Here is a 19,395-nt window from a genome sequence, read left to right as displayed (position 1 = left end):
AACTTGTGAATACTTTTCCTAACTTTCACATTGCATTAAGAATATATTTGTCGATTCTTGGATAAAATGCAGAAGGAGAAAGATCTTTCTCCAGATTAAAATTGATAAAAAATTATTTGCGTTCAACAATGATCGTTTAGCATCGCTCGCACTTATGTCTATTGAATACGAAATTTTGCGTAGTCTTGGAATTCGACAGCTAATGCAAGATTTCGTTGAATCCAAAAATTGCGAAAAAGTAATATATTAGATCATAAGATTCTGAAAAATAATTTATTACCGAAAAATATTATATTTTTATATGTTTCTTCATATTTTTGTGCAAAATACACTTGTTGTTTTTAAAGCTAAATTATTTTTGTCAACAAATTTTTTTCTCCCAAGTTTTTCGTAGGCCCTAGGCACGTGCCTACTGTGCCTATAGGTTAATCCGGCCCTGATGACATCCCATTTTACATGGAAGACACATTCACACATTTACCACGCATACGCAAATTGTAATCTTGACTTGAGCCAGAGCACGATCTATCTCCAACCCAGTACCCCAGAGGTACTGATTTTGGAGTTTTTGAAGCTGAAAAAAAAATGATAACTTTAAAAAAAATTCTGAAGTGTAGAGAAAAAAATATTTCTTTGGGGGTGGCAAATGGTTCCCTAAACCTCCTATTCAACGATACGCCTATGGTTTTCGTTCTTCCTTCATCGATATCGAATTAGTGAGAAAAACCCTTAATGAACCATTCGCACTGCTTGCGAGTGCCTTCTGGGCCATTCACATTGCGTGCAAAAAATTCACAGATGTGATTGGTGAAATACATTTACCTGCGAAAACCTCACAAATCAGTTTCTCGCTGGGATCTTAGAATTCATATGTGCGGTTTTTTTTCGTATGCCGTGTGAATGCTCTTCTAGATCTCCGTACGAATTTTTAAGAACTACAAGCAAGACGAACTTCTCACGCATGCGCGAATTGCATGCGTGATAGCATATGCAAATTGCATGCAGTGAAAATGCTCCATTATGAATACCAGCCCTACTAACCTCTACGAGCAAGACGAACTGCTCACGCATGCGCGAAGCGAATTTATGATCGATAGTATAATTATTTAACACCAGATGTCGGGTTCAACAGATGGTATAGTCATTCATAAGTTTGCATACACAGTAAGCGTCAAGCTATTTAAACTTGTACATAATGTCTTTATGCTGATCGCTATGATCTTAGTATTTAATTTGCATCGTATATTTATAAATTACTTTTCTCAATTACATGGCTAAAAATGTAGATTCACCCTTATTTGTAGGAGATGTATACGATCTTGCAGCAGATATTGGTAAAGAATTTGAAAAATTGATTGACGCCTGTGGAACTGAAAATATTCGTAATCTAATGACCAAAGTTATAGTGACTCTTGAATATTTAGAATCGAGCACTGTTATAGTTGATAGACTTCAAAGTGAATTACTAGAAATTAAAGCTCGAGTTGAGCAGCTTGAGTACGAAAAATTGGAACGAGCTGAATTCAGGAATAAACTTGATCAGGTGTGTAGTGTGAAATCTACTGTCACTACTACGTCTTAGAGACAACCGCACAAGGGAGCCCAAAAAATTAAAAATAATATAAAGAAAGAAATTAATCCCCAAAATAAGAACTGAAAGAGCAACATTTCCATCCTCTGCTCAAACCACTGTACTATTATTCAATATATATAAAGTACAAGAACCGATTAGTTGACAGGCTCACGTTTCGATACGGAATGTCAACAAAAACTAACCATAAAGAGATGATCTCTTAACCCTAAGTCTCGAAAAAAGATCTTTTACAAAATTTCTTTGTATTGCTTAATCACTAGCTCATTTAGGAAGTTAATCAAACATAACTTACACTAAATTATAAACTTTAAAATGAAACCACTCTACTAATTCAATTTATTTAAAGTACAAGAACCGATTAGGCGACAGGTTCACGCTTCGATATAGAATGTCAACAAAAACTAACCATAAAGAGATGATCTGTTAACCCTAAGTTTCCAAAAAAAGATCTTTTACAAAATTTCTTTGTATTGCTTAATCACTAGCTCATTAGGGAAGTTAATCAAACATAACTTACGCTAAATTATGAACTCTAAAATGAATCTTTCACAAAATCTCATTTTTCTATAATATATGATTACGTTATGTTTTACTTTTTTTCCTCCTAAAGGAAAGATTTTAGTATCGTGATCTGCAGCACAATAATCGCCTAGTCTTGGTAACTTCCAATCAATTGGAAAGGTGTAACTTGTAGCCTGAGAAACCTTTACATATTTTTTTAATTTATTTTTTAAATGCAAGTTTTAAATCCATTTGGCCATTATAGATATAGAAATAGGTATCTAGATATGGATGGCTGTTTCTACATCTGTTAGATCATTGTGTGGAAATATTCCCTTTCTAAAAGATAATTTTCATACAATTTGCAATTATTGTGAATAAATAGGAATATCAAAATTTTTTTTAGTTATTTTATTCTGTTAATTTAAGATAATGACAATATTACTTGTTTTTTGCAAGCACATGTGTGCAATTCATATAACATTCTATAGTGCTTTTGCGGAAAAGATAAACAAAATAAGTTACCAGAGTTTTGTGTAGGTTTGCCACTTTTTGGAATTGTGTCTGAAATTTTTATTTTTAATGAATCATGATGATAAAAAACAAGTAGAAGAATTATTCTGTTCTTTAAGCACCAATGTTCACAAAAGTGCTCCCTCCCCCCGAAAGAAAAACACTATTTTTTTTTGGATTGGGACATGAAAAAACCCATTTTTATACCCACCAAGTGGAATTTTTCACTTTTATTATTTGCAATTATCAAGCCAAATTGTACTTTGAAATTATCACCTCATTGCTTTATAAATTATCAATTTAACTTAATAACTTTTTATACAAAATTTTAAGAAGCAAAACATGTTTCAGCAATCTGATTTTTCCAAACAAAATTATGAGGAACAAAGGAACTAAATCCATGAAAAAAATAAAGTATGTGATTAAAAAAAAAGCATGTTCCTAAATTATATGTTAATTGTCTATAAAATAAATTATGTGTAGGTAATATGCATACACATAATACTTGAACTGTTCAGGGTTTTCTAAAATACATTATATTATGTGTATTCAATATGAATAAGATTTTTTTTGTAGACAAAGAATTTAGAAATAAATTTTCCAGTTTAAGAAAAATTGAGTTTGTTAAAAAAAATTAGACCAAAATAGCCTCAATTTTAATTAAAGATCTTTGTTATTGACTGAATCTGTTTCTATCTACGGTATCTTTTGCAAAAAAAAATCTGTAATTAAAAATGAAGTTAAGAATATTGAACTTAGAATTTGGCAAAAAGCCATAATTTAGAATATCAGTTGAAATCCAAAACAATTCCTGAATTGCTGCTTCTCTAATGACAGCTGGACTAGAAATAATATTTTCTAATTTTAGGTTAGTTCAGTTTAAACTTTGAAATCCCTTAGCAACTGAATTGTTTGTATTTTGTTTAAATATTTCAATAATATTAATAAGAAATAAAGAGAGACTTTCTGATATTTTAAATTTTTAGTTTCATTAAATTGTCATGACACCCGCAGTTAAATTTAAATTTTAACAAGTTCCAAAAATTTCTTTTATTTAATATTTATGAATCTTATTAGATTAAATAAAATTAAAGTGTTCATCAATAATTGTCTGATCTCAATGTATAATTTTTTAAAAACTGATTCTCAATATTTGTTATTACTCAGGTTTACGGAATATGTTTAAATGAGTAAAAATGGCCACGCGGAAATTTTTGGTCTAAAAAAATTTGGTCTTGACATTTGCTTTTATTTTTGCAAGGATATTTTATTTACTTTATAGTTTTTTAATTTGCTTTTTTTTTTTCTTCATTTGAAGTAAAACATTCAAAGTCTCATAAAATGAAGAACATAATACAACATTGCAAAGAACTATTAATAAGTGGACTCAGTTGAAAAAAAATACTTGGAAAAAGGAAATTAATTATTAGAGATGTAAGAATATTGGGCTACTATTTAGGTAGGCCGAATAGTAAATATCGACTATTCAGCAAATATTTTTAGCCAAATAAATTTTATATAAAAATATTTTTTTACATAAATTTAAATATATTTATTAAAGAATAATATTAAATTGCATTTAAGTATGCATGCAGTAGAAAAGTTCTTGCAAATATTTATTTGATGTTGAGTTGTAAAATTCATATGCTGACATGAGTGTATATAGGGATATCATTTAAACAGAATTGCTTATCGTATTTAATATTTAAACCATAAATGAATATGATTTTATTGTTAAATATCTGATTATGTTATGTGCATACATAAATATGTAATTATTAATGATAAAAATATTTATCAAATTATTTCGTAGAATGTTATAGGTTAAAAATTTTCTAACTGTGATGTGAAAACGATAGTTTTTTAGCATTTTGCTGCAGAATTCTAATCCGTTTAGTTTCAAACACTTTTACTTGCTTCTGAAAATGACATTTACTTATACATTACTTGCAATATTGTTTATTCCAGTTAAGTAACTAAAATATAGCTTGTTTTTTTTTTACGAAAATTACTTCAAAAATAAGTATTTAACATTATTGCAATTTTTAAACAAAATTCTTTTATTGAGGATAAATCCCACAGCTCTGTTTATTTATCTGTTTTGATAAATATTATGATGTTGGTTCATAAGTTAGCACTGACTGTCTAATTAGAAATAAACAAGATCTAATCTTTGTTCCTGTTTGCTTTTAACTTGAAAACATCCAGTAATTGTCTCTTTTATTCTATGTTTTCTTATTAATACATCTTATTTTATTACTTTATGCTTTATAACCCTTAATATTTCATGTTTAATAAATGTATTATTTTTAGGAGCTAGAAATTATTGAAGAAAATTGGAGGAAGGAAACTTATCACTTAAATTCTCTGGTTGTAAAACTTCAAAATGAAAACAAGCGTTTAAGTGTTCTTATAACTGAAAAGGAGAAACATGCACCTAATGATTGCAAAGGTGTACTTTTTGTATTACATAATGTTCTTTAGTGCTAATTAATTCCCAAATTATATTCATGTATGATCTGTGTATAAAATATTATCTATTGGTATCTGTACTTTTATAGGGTTCATAAGTTAAAACTTTCAAGAAAAAGTAAATTCATTTTTTTTAAAATTTTAGTTCAATATCACTTGGGTATACTGATTGGTATGGTAGTACTGGTACACATGTTGTACCAGCCTCAAGTAAAATGTTAAGCTACCAGGGATTCAGGAACTGTAGATATCCTATTTTTCTATTTTCTTCTCTTTTGAAAACCATCTTTAACTTCATGATTAATATATTTTTTCCGGGGACACACACTCCGGAATTCCACATTTTTTTATTGTAATAAACTTAAAATAACACTGATATTAGCCACAAGAAACTTTTCATTTCAAATAAATTTGTACATTTGCAGTTTTTTTTAATAATATCTTTATATGTTTAGATATAAATAAGGTTATATTTGTAATAATTTCTATTTTATTTAATGAAATACTTTTTTTCCCTTTCTTGTTTTCCCAGTGCTTTTTTTGTTTTCTTTGTGTTATCTTATATATGTGAAAGAGGGCTAGTATGGACATTTCTTACAAATTTGTTTTCGATCTGAACTTACAAAGTTACCATAATACGTTTCAGTTAATTTTACGATAATAATTCTTTTAAAAAAGGTTGTTTTTAATCACACTAGCTCCATTATACAGAGTTAGCTTGAAAAAACTTCATAAATAGTAATTTATTACAACTTGATAAGGCATATTTAAGGGTATAAATTTTGAATAAAAATATTTTTTTCAATGTAAATTTAAATTGAGTTATTGAAAAGATAATGTCAAATTGTATATAAGTATGCATGCATTAGAAAAAGTGCTAATATCTATTTAATGTTGAGTTGTAAAATTGATATGATGACGTAAGCCAAAGAGAAATTAATTTAAATTTAAGCCTTATTAGAGAATAAATCATGAGGCTTTTTAATTAAAATACTAATTTATAATTGAGCATTTCTCTATACTGACATTTTGAACACAAATCAATGCATTTTACTTTATTATTCAATTTGATATTTGTTTTATATTTCATTTAAAAAAAAATGTCATGTCAACTTTAAATACTCACTGAGATACAGTTCTTTTAGTTCTACCAGTTATTGGTGATAGAAATTTGGTAACTATTTCTTCTTTTGAGATTTCAGAAATGTTTTTTTTTTCTTCTGGAAAATAGAGAAATTTATGATTCGAAAAACCAAGTTCATCATTTTTTTTAAAGAATTATACATCATAATCTCCATATCTATAGACAACTTCCCCTTTACTAGCATAATGCACAACACTTAAAAAAAAAAGAAAAAGTGATTAAAACAGTCATTAACTCTTATTCAGTTAGCATTGTCAAGAAGTTTCAACTTTATCTCTCTCATTTATATTCTCTAAAAACAACACAAAATGGATTCATACAAAGGTTTCAAACTAATTTTTTATTTTATTTAAGAGAAAAACTACTATTTGTAAGGGTATATCATTCTAATTTAGAAGATAAGTAGCATCAAATGTGTTACATTTGTAACCATTTTGTGTGCCTAAACTAAACTACTTTAACTTTATTTGCCATATTTAGAAAGTTAAAAATCCAAATTCTCAAAAAAAGATTTACAGTAGAGAGCTGAATATCCGAACTGCTCGGGACCGAACAAATTTCGGATAATGAAAAGTGCGGATAGTTGAGAAGTTGTTTAAAATCTAGTTTAAATGATTATTATTTATGGACTAACTTCCCTTCACACTTTTTCTAGGCTTAGGACTGGTAGTACTATCTAAAATAGCTCTGGCAACGTTATAAATTTTTTTTCTTTCAATTTTTAAATATTTTTTTTAAAACTTTTTTTTTTCATTTTGAATTATTTTGTATCATATTTAAGCTTTTTTAATATTTTTTTGTCAATTACTGATTTTACCCCATTTTTCTTTATTTTCCATTTCAAAGGAAATCCAGCAAAGACTTGTTTCAGAGAAGATGCTCTTTTTTGAGCAGCCATATCTCATATTCTTTTTAAGCGAATCAACTGAACTGGATCAACACCATTTTGACGTTCTAGCCAATTCATTGCAATATCTAATGAATTGCATGCTTCTATATGAGAAGTTCCACTATCTTGAACTTGATCACCTACTTCTTCCTCTTGGTCTGTGGAGTTCCGATTTTCATTCAAAATTTCAGCAACAATTTTCATCGTCATTTAAAATTTGAAATCCTGGGTCATTATCAGTGTTTCGACACCAGTCTTCTATTTCTTCTGCTGTATAACCTGGCATCTTTTCATCTGCTGGTTCAGAAACTTCAGTTTCGTTTGTTTTTCTGTTAAGAATTTTATTCCAAGATTTAAGATTCCAAGCACTGTAACCACTAATCATTAACCATAAGTGACAACTACCCATTCCCCAATTGTAGAACTTCACCACTTATCTATTCATAAACTCCTTCTGCATTTCAACCATTATAGACTGTCAAAATAAAACTCGCATTCTTGGAAGATAATTTTCAGTTGAAGCTGGCTAAAGGGGTATGTAGGTTTAACCGTATAACAATACATGTATGTATGGCTACTATAAGAAAACTGCTAAAAAACGTTGTAAATTAAATATGGTCTTCGGATGTAGTAGATATTATTTATTCTTCTAAATTTAGAAATATTGTCTGTAAGTTAAAAAGTATTCTAAACTTCGAAAAAGGAAGGAAAAAAAAAAACGAATTCGGACATAGTTCGGGTAATAAGGGTTCGGATTATTGGCACTCTACTGTATATATATATATATATAAAGAAATAAAAATTTTGTGTCTGATTTTTTAAGCATTATTTTAATTAGGTACTATTGGCTCAAATTAATTTTTGAAATGAAATAAAATTATCAGCAAATGCATACAATATTCTTTAAAATGTGTATTTTTATATGCTTTATAAATTGCTAATGATAAATTTTTTGTTTTTGTTTTGGTTATACTTTTTTCTAATCTTATAAATCATTTGTCATTGTTATTATCTAACTAATGGTAAAAACCATCATCACATCAATTTTGGCCTCAAATGTGATATCATTCATTACCCAAGAAAAGGTTTTAAGGTAAACAACAAATAACACATTTTGTTTTAGCACTAGTTATTGACTAGTAAGCATATAATAGCATTTATGTATGTAAGTGGAAATTTATTAAATTGTTTTCTTTTCTTTTTTCCCTTTAGTATTTATGTCTGATGAAGAATTGGTAGTGGTTCAAAAGCTAAAAGAGCTAGCGGAACAACATCGAGCACAACTGATATCTAAAGATAAAGAACTTTTGGAAAGAAGCAATGAATTAGAAAAGGTTTTGTTTCTTTTTCAAAAATTATTATGTAGAAGATATTGTTTAAGAAAAAAAAGCAATGTGGTATTTTTGCATTCTGGAATTTTATAATTTTTGTGAAATAAATATTATAGAGACTTTAATTTCAAAATTAAGCTGATTTATTAAAACTATTAGACTTTTAAAATGAAAAAAAACCCACCGAAATTATTTATTTTTATGGTGAGTCAATTGTCCCTATCTAGCCCAAGTTAAATGTACCATTTTTGAGTAGGGATGAAAGACTTCCACAAAAAAGTGGATATCCACTTTTTTTCTCCAAATTTTTGAAATTTCCGACCATGTTCCAAAAACTAAATTTTGGGGGAGTCCAATTAGAGAAACCCATGCCGCCGAACAATAGTCAGCCTTGGAATGAACTTTTCCCCCCTGCAGTAGCCTCCTGAGAAAATGTTCGTCAGAAGAAAACGGGTGGTAACGAATAGAACGTTACAGAACCTTCAGAAGAAAACGTCACTGAGAAGTAAACGAATTTTAAATATTAGGAACTGCGCTGAAATCTGTAAAAATCGTGATTCTTAATCGGACGATTTTAATATCAATCATCAATTTTCATATTTAACTGATTTAAAAGTTACGCGTTGCGATTTTTTTACGCAATTAAAAAATAGTGCTAGCAATTCCCATTCATTAAATTTAAAAATCCAATATCGCTATTTGTATTTAAGCGTTTTTAAAACACAATATCGCGATTTGTATTCCCTGCGTGTTTAAAATCCAACGTCGCTATTCATATTTACGCATTTTTAAATCCAATATTGCGATTCATTATCACGCAGTTGTAAATTACGTATTTTTAGGCTATTTAAAAATTAATCATTGCAATTTGTATTCACATAATCTAAAAATTATGCATTGTGTTTCTTATATACGCGATTTAAAAATTCAATATCGTAATTTGTATTCTTGTGTTTTTAAAATCTAACAGCGCGATTAATATTCATGCGATTTTAAAATCCAACCGCGTGCTTCATATTCCCGCAATTTTAAAATCCAAAATCGCGATTCATATTCACGCGATTTAAAAATCTAATATCGCGTTTCATATTCACATGATTTTGAAATCCAATAGCGTGATTCATGTTCACGCTATTTTAAAATCCAGTGCCACGATTCTTGAAGGAAGTAGAAGTAAGTTTTTTCTTGAATTAGTTACTGTGAAGATGGGATTCATTAGTAAGTAATTTAATAGTCGTGCCTTCCTATAATTGCTTAATCTTCTTTAATATAGTAGTGGTCAAAATTTTAAAATTATATTTAAGAAAAATTTAAAGTTAACTACCTAAATGCTTCTGCCACTTTAAATATTAAATAAAAATCTCCCGGCATAGTTAAAAGTTGCTCTTATAAACTATCTCATCAATTTCACAGTATCATATAGAACCCTCCCCCCCCCCGCTCCTTCCAGTGACCTGCATTGTAAAAGTTCAGCTTTTTTTTATTTTTGTCTACTTTCATGCCTGCTTTGAGCTTGATTTTCTATTCTTTTTTTTTTAATCCTTTACTCTGCTAGAATACTTTAGTGTGGGGCTGGATTTTTTTTACAATTTCAACTTGGATCTTTGTTTATACCTGTTTTGGTAGTTGAACGTCGACTTGTCAGGGGGGCAGAGTGGTTGCAATGAATTTTATAAGTAAGGAGTTAATATATAGTTTTCTGTAATGGTAGGTAATTAGGTTATATTTATATTTCCAAGTAATTGTTAATTTTAAACGTTTAGCTGTTGCCTTCAATTTTATGTAAATTATATCACAGTATGAATACGACTGAGTGTCCGTTTCTAGCTCTCTTCTATTACCTGTTAATCGACTGTTATGTTCTATGCAGCAGCCTGATGAATTACTGAAACCTTGCTCTGTACAGCCATTATGCCGTCTTGTTTGATGGACTTGAACCCATGAGTTTCTTTGAGATCTGAGAGTGTAAGTGCCACATCAAATCAACAACTGACATACTCTAAAAAAAAATACCTATGAAGTCACCCCCCCCCAATTCTGACAAAAATCGCTGCATTGTTGAGGAAAGTGAATAAACGATACTAAAGAAAATGCTCGGCGCCGTAAAAAAAACCCAACTATATTTGGTTGTGTATTATTAAGTATAAATCACAAAAAAAAGTGAAAGTAATTATAGCAAAAGAAAGTAAATATAAGCTTTTATTAGTAAATCTAACTTAAATTCTACTACAATTCTTTATTTTTGAATCTTGCTATGATTGCAGCACATGCAAATAGGTAAAAAAATCAAAAATATGGTCAACAAAATATTTTATTAAAAGAAATATAATTTATTTAGTTATATTAGTCAGAATCGGAAAAATCCATCGCAAGAAATATCAGATTCATCGTCCAAAATAAGATCAACACACTCTTCATTCATTTTCTCAGTAACATCATTATCTATAGATTTATATTAACTTCCGCTAATCAGGAATTAAAAGCCCATCTTTGCTTCCATCTAATGCATTGGATATATCCAACTCAGTATACCACAATGCTTAAAAGAGTTAGAAATCGTCTCTTCGGCGATGGCTTCCTAAACAACTGACACAAAACCACACATCTTGCCGAGTTGGCCTTTTTAGATTCTACGCAAGGTTCTTTTGTTTGTTCCTAATGAAGACCGCCCATTCTCTTCACAACGTACTTTTAAAGGGCACCATCTACGAAGCATCTGGCTGAAGAAGACTTGTGCACCTTGCCGGAATCAAAACTATATATGTGTCCAGGTTTTTTAATTTTTCAGAGAGACTTGAGGTTCTATGAATTGAGGCCCGATCTAAGATAATTAACCTCTGAACGTCTTCCTCATTTGGACCCCAAATCCTGGTTAGCCAACTTCCCGTTAGGTTAGCCATCATCCATTCATCGAGAGAGCAGGTAACCTTAACACTGTGTGGAATTTTTATGTCTTTTAGCACGCAAGATGGGATGCATCCTTTCTGTTACTTTAAAATCACAAATGCGGGGAGTTTATGTCCAGATGCAGTTGCTCCTAGTGTAACTGTAAATCCTCACTGTTTATGCACCCGCGGTAAGAGATTCTTATGGTGCTTTTTCTGACAATATCATTTATCCAAGCGTATGGTTCATCAAACCTCGCCATGGTTTGATCCAAATTCCGTATATTATGTGGTGTGTGCTCATTTTTCATCCTCAATGAATGGATAGCTGGAATGAAACTATTTACAGCTTCCACGTGATCAGCTGGCAACTTCTGGCTTTCATTAGTTCCTCTTTGCATCGAAATACCGTACCTTTTTTTCCATTGTTTTATGTACATCGACGATGCCTTGAAATCTGATAGTTGAAGACTGGCTTCTATATTCAAAGCTTCTTCTAGCATTCTGTTGAATGCAGCAAAGCCATTTTCCTTTCTTTTACTAAAAATGTGAAGAGGTTATCATCTAATACCTCAGATAAAGGTTTTCTGTCAGTGATCAATTTCCACACTTTTATCTTTTTCTTTTTTGTTCTCTATGATTGTTAGCCCGTAAAACTTCTTTAGCAATCCACTCTCTATTTCTTTTTTTGTCAATGCCGAATTGCCTTGAACTTCTGTCTATTATGGAATCATTTTCCTTATGCCATCGGATGACTTCCAATTTTTTAGAAACAGTGTAAGAACTTATTTCAAACATATGCTTGTTGCAAAAATCTTAATAATGACTGATTCTAATCTTCATGAACACGCAGAATGTTCAGTCTCCACCCCCAAAGTATTCAGATTTTCTTGCGCTTTTAGAACAATTCTAAGAAACAATCATTCCCTTTTACTCTTTATCTCATTCTACTCTCTTTCTATTTACATTTTTCTTCCCCCTTTAGGACACTTCTAGGAGTGACCCCTTTTTTTTAACTCAATCTTTTACATTCAACTCTTCCACCCCACCATAAAATTGTCCCCTTTCTTGCCAGTGAGTGTACATACCATTTAAGGTGATCTTGACCTATATGTAAATGGGAGGAAATGTTGACCAGGTGTGCAGAGGATTGATTAATCATCTTCCTTTCTCTCCCACTCATTGTTCATTTATGGTCTAACATTAATCCTCTACTCTAAACATCAGGATAACTATTTTTTAGAAATAAATTCATAAGGAAATTCTTAAAGTAAGAACTTTTAAATTGTGTTGTAAGGAAATTGAAGGTGTTTTTTAATTTTTTTATACTGATTGGCAATCAGTATTTGTGTGAAACTACAGGGGGGCATTTTCTCAAGTCTAGGCCTTTTTATCAATATTTTACAGTAAAGCTATGGCTTACGAGATAGTGTAAAAATAACAAAGAATCCTAGTGTTACTTGCAATAAAGAATCATAGTGTTTTTTGTAACATCAAATTTATTAGTTTCAAATGTATTTCTTTGATAAAAGCATTATTTTTTCATAAAACTTTATTAAAAACACTTTGTTGTTATACTTGTTGACCCCCCTTTTTACTATTGCTATCCATTGTGAAGTTATATAAGTTGAAGTCAGCACACTTTGGTAGTCTAGGTTGTTTCTTTTCTAAATTTCTAGACAGCATTCATGGTCCTAGCTTAACGGTGAATATTAAAATAGTTTACAAAACAGTTATCGGATTTGGGTAATAATTGAAGTTGATTTCAGATCAATTATCATAACTCATGGCCAAGTTGTATTTAAAGTGAACTACCGTATTTTTCGTCGCAAGCGCCGCACCTCGATAAAAATGAAATTTTTTTAAAAAAATTTATAGTAAGCGCCGCAATGGCGCTAAAGCGCGTATATCAGCATCCTTTTAGAAGAGACCTTTAAATTACCATTTAGAATATCTGTATAATAAAAAATTAAATTTTTTTATGCATTTCATAAAGTAAAGTTTTAATTTCTGAATTATAATAAAAAATTTCTTTTTCAGCAAAAAAAAAAGCAACAAAAAAAGTTTTCTCTTTCAGCAAAAAAAAAGAAAACAACAAAACTAAATAAAATAAAGTTGTTCTTACCAGTTGGCACCGTGCCAAAAAACAGAAGAACAGCAAAAAAATATTTATATGTTCAGTAGCTGAATTAAGGCTGAACTGATTACAGAAATCCGTAAAACAATGTAATAAGAAAAATAAAATAAAAATTTATTAAAAGAAAGATTTTAAAATTTATTACCGTTAACAATTTGAGGAAAAACTAATACATAATAATGAAACAGTTAATAATAACGAAGCAACTAATAATAACAAGAATAAGAAATAACTAAGCAGGCCCCAAAAAAATTCTGACGGAATGAGCGAAGGGGAAATAAGTTTCACTTTCACAATCTTTGAGGGTGGAATTTTAGTGGGTAGAATGCCCTCTCCTTCAATGGAAATAACCCAATGTAACTCAACTTAGAAAGAGAGAAGAAAATGTTTAAAAGAGGGGTGTACCCCACCTCCTCCACATGTCATTTCTATTGGAGCTGTTTAGGAGGAATCAATCAGTTATATTTAAAAGGGGTTGGGGGAAAGAAAAGGGTATGGGACCCCTAATCCAGCATTCCAAAATTCGGCACTTAATCTGATCTAATCTTTTTTTAATTTTTTTTTAAGAAATTTGTATTGATAAGACAAAAAAAATCAGCTATATTCTTTTTATTTGGAATTTTATTCTGTTGAAGTAACTGTAACTTACTTTATTTTATCTTTTAAAAATAAAAAAGAAGCTTGAAAAAAAACTAATAAATCTGTGTCTAAGGAAACATCTGTTTCTAAAGCAGTTTAAAATAAAGTGAGAAGTAAAAACACTTGCATTTCCAATGAACAAAATAAAGAAATGGAAGTTGGAAAAAACTGATCAATCAATCTCGACAGCTGTGCTTGTGCTTTACTGATTTGTCCCCAAATTTCCCTCTTCTGTTTGACCGTAAATTGGCCACACCCAGTTGACATTGAAACTACCATGCCCAGAAGCAGAAAGTGCCTAAAACTGCGACGTACGTCGCAGAACAAACGAGGTCCTGCAGAACAATTTGTATCTTGAAATCTTGAATAAGTGACAGCATATTCCTGCGATAATAATTAATTTATAATTCATCGTCATTAACAAAATTTTTCACCTCAAAAGTGATTGAAAAAGTAACAAATCAAGAATGTTTGCCTTGGTTTAAAAATAATGTACAGTATCTGTGTATGATCCTGTATTTTAATAAATGAAAATATGTATTTTTCGGCGGAAGAGCCGCGGCGCTATCGAAAAAAAAGTTGTTTTTTTCCTACATGCGGCGCTTCCGACGAAATATTTTTTAGTAGCAAAAAAATTTGTCAAGGAAAGATATTTAAGATGGAATAATTTTCTGAGAGAAAGACTATTTAAAAAAATTTATAACGAAGTCGACAAAATATTCGCCCATATCGCGATCCGCTGCAGAACATCGCCAATTCTTAGCAAACTTTTTGGCAGCAGCCTGTAAGAAAATAAATAAACGAAATAATAATTTTAAAAAAACATCGCATAAGGAGAAAATTTAAAAGGTATGCATCTTGTATCCACCCCCAGCTTAAGGAAAAATCGCAAGCTAGAAATCTATTTAGCGCCTTGGCAATTGTAATTTGAGCGAACAGAAAAGGAAGTATAGGACCCTAAATCCGACACTCACGGGACTGACGAAATGCCGAACTTCGGATCTCTTTCGGAAATTCCAATATGGCCCCCAAATTTTACTATAATTCAATTCCACTGTTAATTTCAGAAAAACCAATAAATTTAGTCAAGTTTCGATCGTAGATTATGATGGGGTGAATTTAAAACTGGCCCATCTTAAGAGAAATTTTACTAATCAAAATAATAATCTATATAATATAATCAAAAAGAAATAATCAGAATCCTATGAAGAAGAAATAATCGTTTCTTCTTTGGAGCGAGATCATAGTTCTCGTTTTTTCTTTTAGATAACATTTTGTTTTAACAAAAGACGCTTACCTCGCAAGAAAAAAAAAAAAAGCTAACAGGGAACTACAAAAAAAAAAAAAAATTTTTTAAACAATTAATGCTAAGAAACTAACAATGAATAACAACAAAAAACAAGCTAAAAACTAATAACGATAAAAAAAAAAAAACAAGCAAGCAACAATTAACAAGAAAAAATAAAAAGCGGCAAAATAAAAAAAAAATTTATGAATCGAATAAAAAACCGCAAAAGGGATAGAATTCATTTTGTTGTCCACGTGGTAGTTTCAATGTCAACTGGGTGTGGCCAATTTATGGTCAAACAGAAGAGGGAAATTTGGGGGTAAAGCACAAGCACAGCTGTCAAGATTGATTGATCAGTTTTTTCCAACTTCCATTTCTTTATTTTGTTCATTGGAAATGCAAGTGTTTTTACTTCTCACTTTATTTTAAACTGCTTAAGAAACAGATGTTTCTTTTGACACAGATTTATAATTTTTTTTTCAAGCTTTTTATTTTTAAAAGATAAAATAAAGTAAGTTACTTCAACAGAATAAAATTCCAAATAAAAAGAATATAGCTAATTTTTTTTGTCTTATCAATATAAATTTCTTAAAAAAAAAAGATTAAGATCAGATTAAGTGCCAAATTTTGGAATGCTGGATTAGGGGTCCCATACCCTGTTCTTTTCCCCAACCCCTTTTAAATATTGAGTCACATTGGGTTATTTCCATTGAAGGAGAGGGCATTCTACCCACTAAAATTCCACCCTCAAAGATTGTGAAAGTGAAACTTATTTCCCGTTCGCTAATTTCTTCAGAATTTTTTTGGGGCCTGTTTAGTTATTTCTTATTCTTGTTATTATTAGTTATTTCGTTATTATTAGCTGTTTCGTTATTATGTATTAGTTTTTCCTCAAATTGTTAACGGTAATAAATTTTTATTTTATTTTTCTTATTGCATTGTTTTACGGATTCCTGTAATCAGTTCAGCCTTAATTCAGCTACTGAACATATAAATATTTTTTTGCTGTTCTTCTGTTTTTTGGCGCGGTGCCAACTAGTAAGAACAACTTTATTTTATATAGTTTTGTTGTTTTCTTTCCTTTTTTTTGCTGAAAGAGAAAACTTTTTTTGTTGCTTTTTTTTTGCTGAGAAAGAAATTTTTTATTATAATTTAGAAATTAAAACTTTATTTTGTGAAATGCATAAAAAAATGTAATTTTTTATTATACAGATATTCTAAAAGGTAATTTAAAGGTCTCTCCTGAAAGGATGCTGATATACGCGGTTCAGCGCCATTGCGGCGCTTACTATAACTTTTTTTTTAAAAAAAATTCATTTTTATCGAGGTGCGGCGCTTCTGACGAAGCGGCGCTTTCGCCGAAAAATACGGTATCTTAATGTAAAGCTAACTTTTTTTCGCTGTGAAATCCTTGCAGAACATTTGTATATATTAATAAGTCCTGTTGCAGAACATTTGAAAATATTCTGCTTCCGGGCTACCATGTGGACAACAAAATGATTGCGGTTTTTTATTCGATTCATTATTTATTTTTATTTTGCCGCTTTTTATTTTTTCTTGTTAATTGTTGCTTGCTTGTTTTTTTTTTTATCGTTATTAGTTTTTAGCTTGTTTTTTGTTGTTATTCATTGTTATTTTCTTAGCATTAATTGTTAAAAAAAATTTTTTTGTAGTTCCCTGTTAGCTTTTTTTTTCTTCTTGCGAGGTAAACGTCTTTTGTTAAAAAAAAATGTTATCTAAAAGAAAAAACGAGAACTATGATCTCTCTCCAAAGAAGAAACGATTATTTCTTTTTTATAGGATTCTGATTATTTCTTCTTGATTATATTATATAGATTATTATTATGATTAGTAAAATTTCTCTTAAGATGGGCCAGTTTTAAATTCACCCCATCATAATCTACGATCGAAACTTGACTAAATTTATTGGTTTTTCTGAAATTAACAGTGGAATTGAATTATAGTAATATTTGGGGGCCATATTGGAATTTCCGAAAGAGATCCGAAGTTTTGCATTTCGTCAGTCCCGCGAGTGTCGGATTTAGGGTCCAATTCTTCCTTTTCTGTTCGCTCAAATTACAATTGCCAAGGCGCTAAATAGATTTCTAGCTTGCGATTTTTCCTTAAGCTGGGGGTGGATACAAGATGCATACCTTTTAAATTTTCTCCTTATACGATGTTTTTTTAAAATTATTATTTCGTTTATTTATTTTCTTACAGGCTGCTGCCGAAAGTTTGCTAAGAATTGGCGATGTTCTGCAGCTGATCGCGATACAGGCGAATATTTTGTCGACTTCGTTATTAATTTTTTTAAATAGTCTCTCTCTCAGAAAATTATTTCATCTTAAATAACTTTCCTTGACAATTTTTTTTGCTACTAAAAAATATTTTGTCGGACGCGCCTCATGTAGGAAAAAAAAACAACTTTTTTTCCGATAGCGCCGCGGCTCTTCCGCCGAAAAATACGGTACAAAGATCAAATTCAAAATGCCTGAAGAATTTTTTAATTCAAAACGAAAAAATAACGATAGAAAAAAGGCAATGTGGAGGAACTAAACCAGATGAGGAGGTTTCTGCTTAATAACAATATGTATAATAATAGTTGACAATTATTTTACTGAAATAATATCACTACTACTTGAAAAATGTTCATCAAAATTGCAAGTGTTGGCAGCTAAGCATATACTATTAATAAAATGATAAATTAATACGTTTATGCTACAAGATCGTGTCAGACAGTAAACAACATGATAAAGTTGCAATCATTTCAAATAACAGCTTTATATTAAAAGATGCACAAAAAAAAAAAAAACCTTCCAGTCAATTTAATTACGGTTTGGTTTCTAATTCACCTTTATTTTCCCTTTTTCTTTCTTTTTTGCAATCTCATGCCTGAAGATATCCTTTGTAACAGTAAATCTTGTCTCATTCTCACTGCAATTATCTAACACCAAATTAAATTGCTCAATTTTTAAAGAGTAACTATTATAAAATAATGTTCAAATGCATCCCTTGCTGTGTTAAAATTTAGTCACATTTTTGCCTAAAACTTAAGATTTTAACATCCATTTCTAGATAAGTGTGTATCTCAACTCTAAATTAAGTAATGTTAGTTTTAGCTTCTTGCAAAAAATACTTCGTTAAAAATATGTATTTTTCTCCAGGCAAATTTGTAAAATTTATTTACAAATCGCCCTCATAGCTCTAGAAAAATGATTTTAAGTTAATGCAAAACTAAAGCTTATTTTTTAAACTTAACTTTAAATATATGATTTCTATGTTAATCAGTCATGTGTAGTTGTCACTCTTTATTCTTATTTTTTTTTTTAAAGTTTATTGTATTTTTTAATAATAGTTGTTTCTAAACTCTCAGTTTTGACCCACTTAAGTTGATTTTTAGAATTATTGATTTAAATAATACTGATTTTCAGAAATTTACTGTATATTTTTTATGCTTAGAATCATTTATGTTTGTTGCTTAATTTTAGGTGCAATTAGATCATGAAAAATTAACAAAAGTTTATAAAGAGTTAACACACCGTAACAGACATTTGCAAAAACAAGTCTATACTTTAGTTGAAGAAAAATCAGATTTACAAGCTAGTATTCAAAACCAGCAAAGGGAATGTCAAGAATTGCAATCTAATCTGAATGTTGTTGTTAAGGAAAATATTGACCTTTCTACTGCTGAGGTAACATAATATTTTAAATTACTAAAACCTTATTTTATGAAAACCTTAAGCTTTTATGAAATACCTTATTTGGTATTTCATAAAATTTGTCAGTATTCAATATATTTATTTTTTTCAAATGCTTTTATAATTTAGTGTTACAGTACATCCCAAACATAATATTCACCGAAAAAGTATTAAACAATTTTAGGTTACAGGGTTGAGCATTTTGATTGTCCAGGGTTTCTGCTGACTTGTAAATTTACTCAACTAACATCGTAATTACTTCCGATTGAAATGAAATGCACCCCCGTAAAATCAAATTATTAAC

At 29.9% G+C, this 19,395-nt stretch overlaps 1 protein-coding gene across 2 annotated transcripts in view; it reads left to right on the top strand.

The window, feature by feature from the left end:
* Positions 1-1,111: 1,111 nt before the first annotated feature.
* Positions 1,112-19,395, top strand: part of LOC107457563 (RILP-like protein homolog) — a 38,028-nt gene continuing 19,744 nt past the window's right edge. For both annotated transcript variants that reach the window (XM_016075744.5, XM_016075743.5), the window contains exons 1-4: positions 1,112-1,543; positions 4,922-5,060; positions 8,326-8,447; positions 18,882-19,085. In XM_016075744.5, the coding sequence (XP_015931230.1) occupies positions 1,271-1,543; positions 4,922-5,060; positions 8,326-8,447; positions 18,882-19,085 (738 nt within the window). In that variant the 5' untranslated portion in view covers positions 1,112-1,270. The remainder of the gene's footprint in view (positions 1,544-4,921; positions 5,061-8,325; positions 8,448-18,881; positions 19,086-19,395) is intronic.

This window comes from Parasteatoda tepidariorum, chromosome 12 (genome assembly GCF_982258835.1).
Source record: "Parasteatoda tepidariorum strain Cologne lab strain chromosome 12, Ptep-v5.0, whole genome shotgun sequence".
In the NCBI taxonomy this organism is placed as follows: Eukaryota; Metazoa; Arthropoda; class Arachnida; order Araneae; family Theridiidae; genus Parasteatoda; species Parasteatoda tepidariorum.
This window is presented reverse-complemented; position numbering and strand designations above follow the sequence as displayed.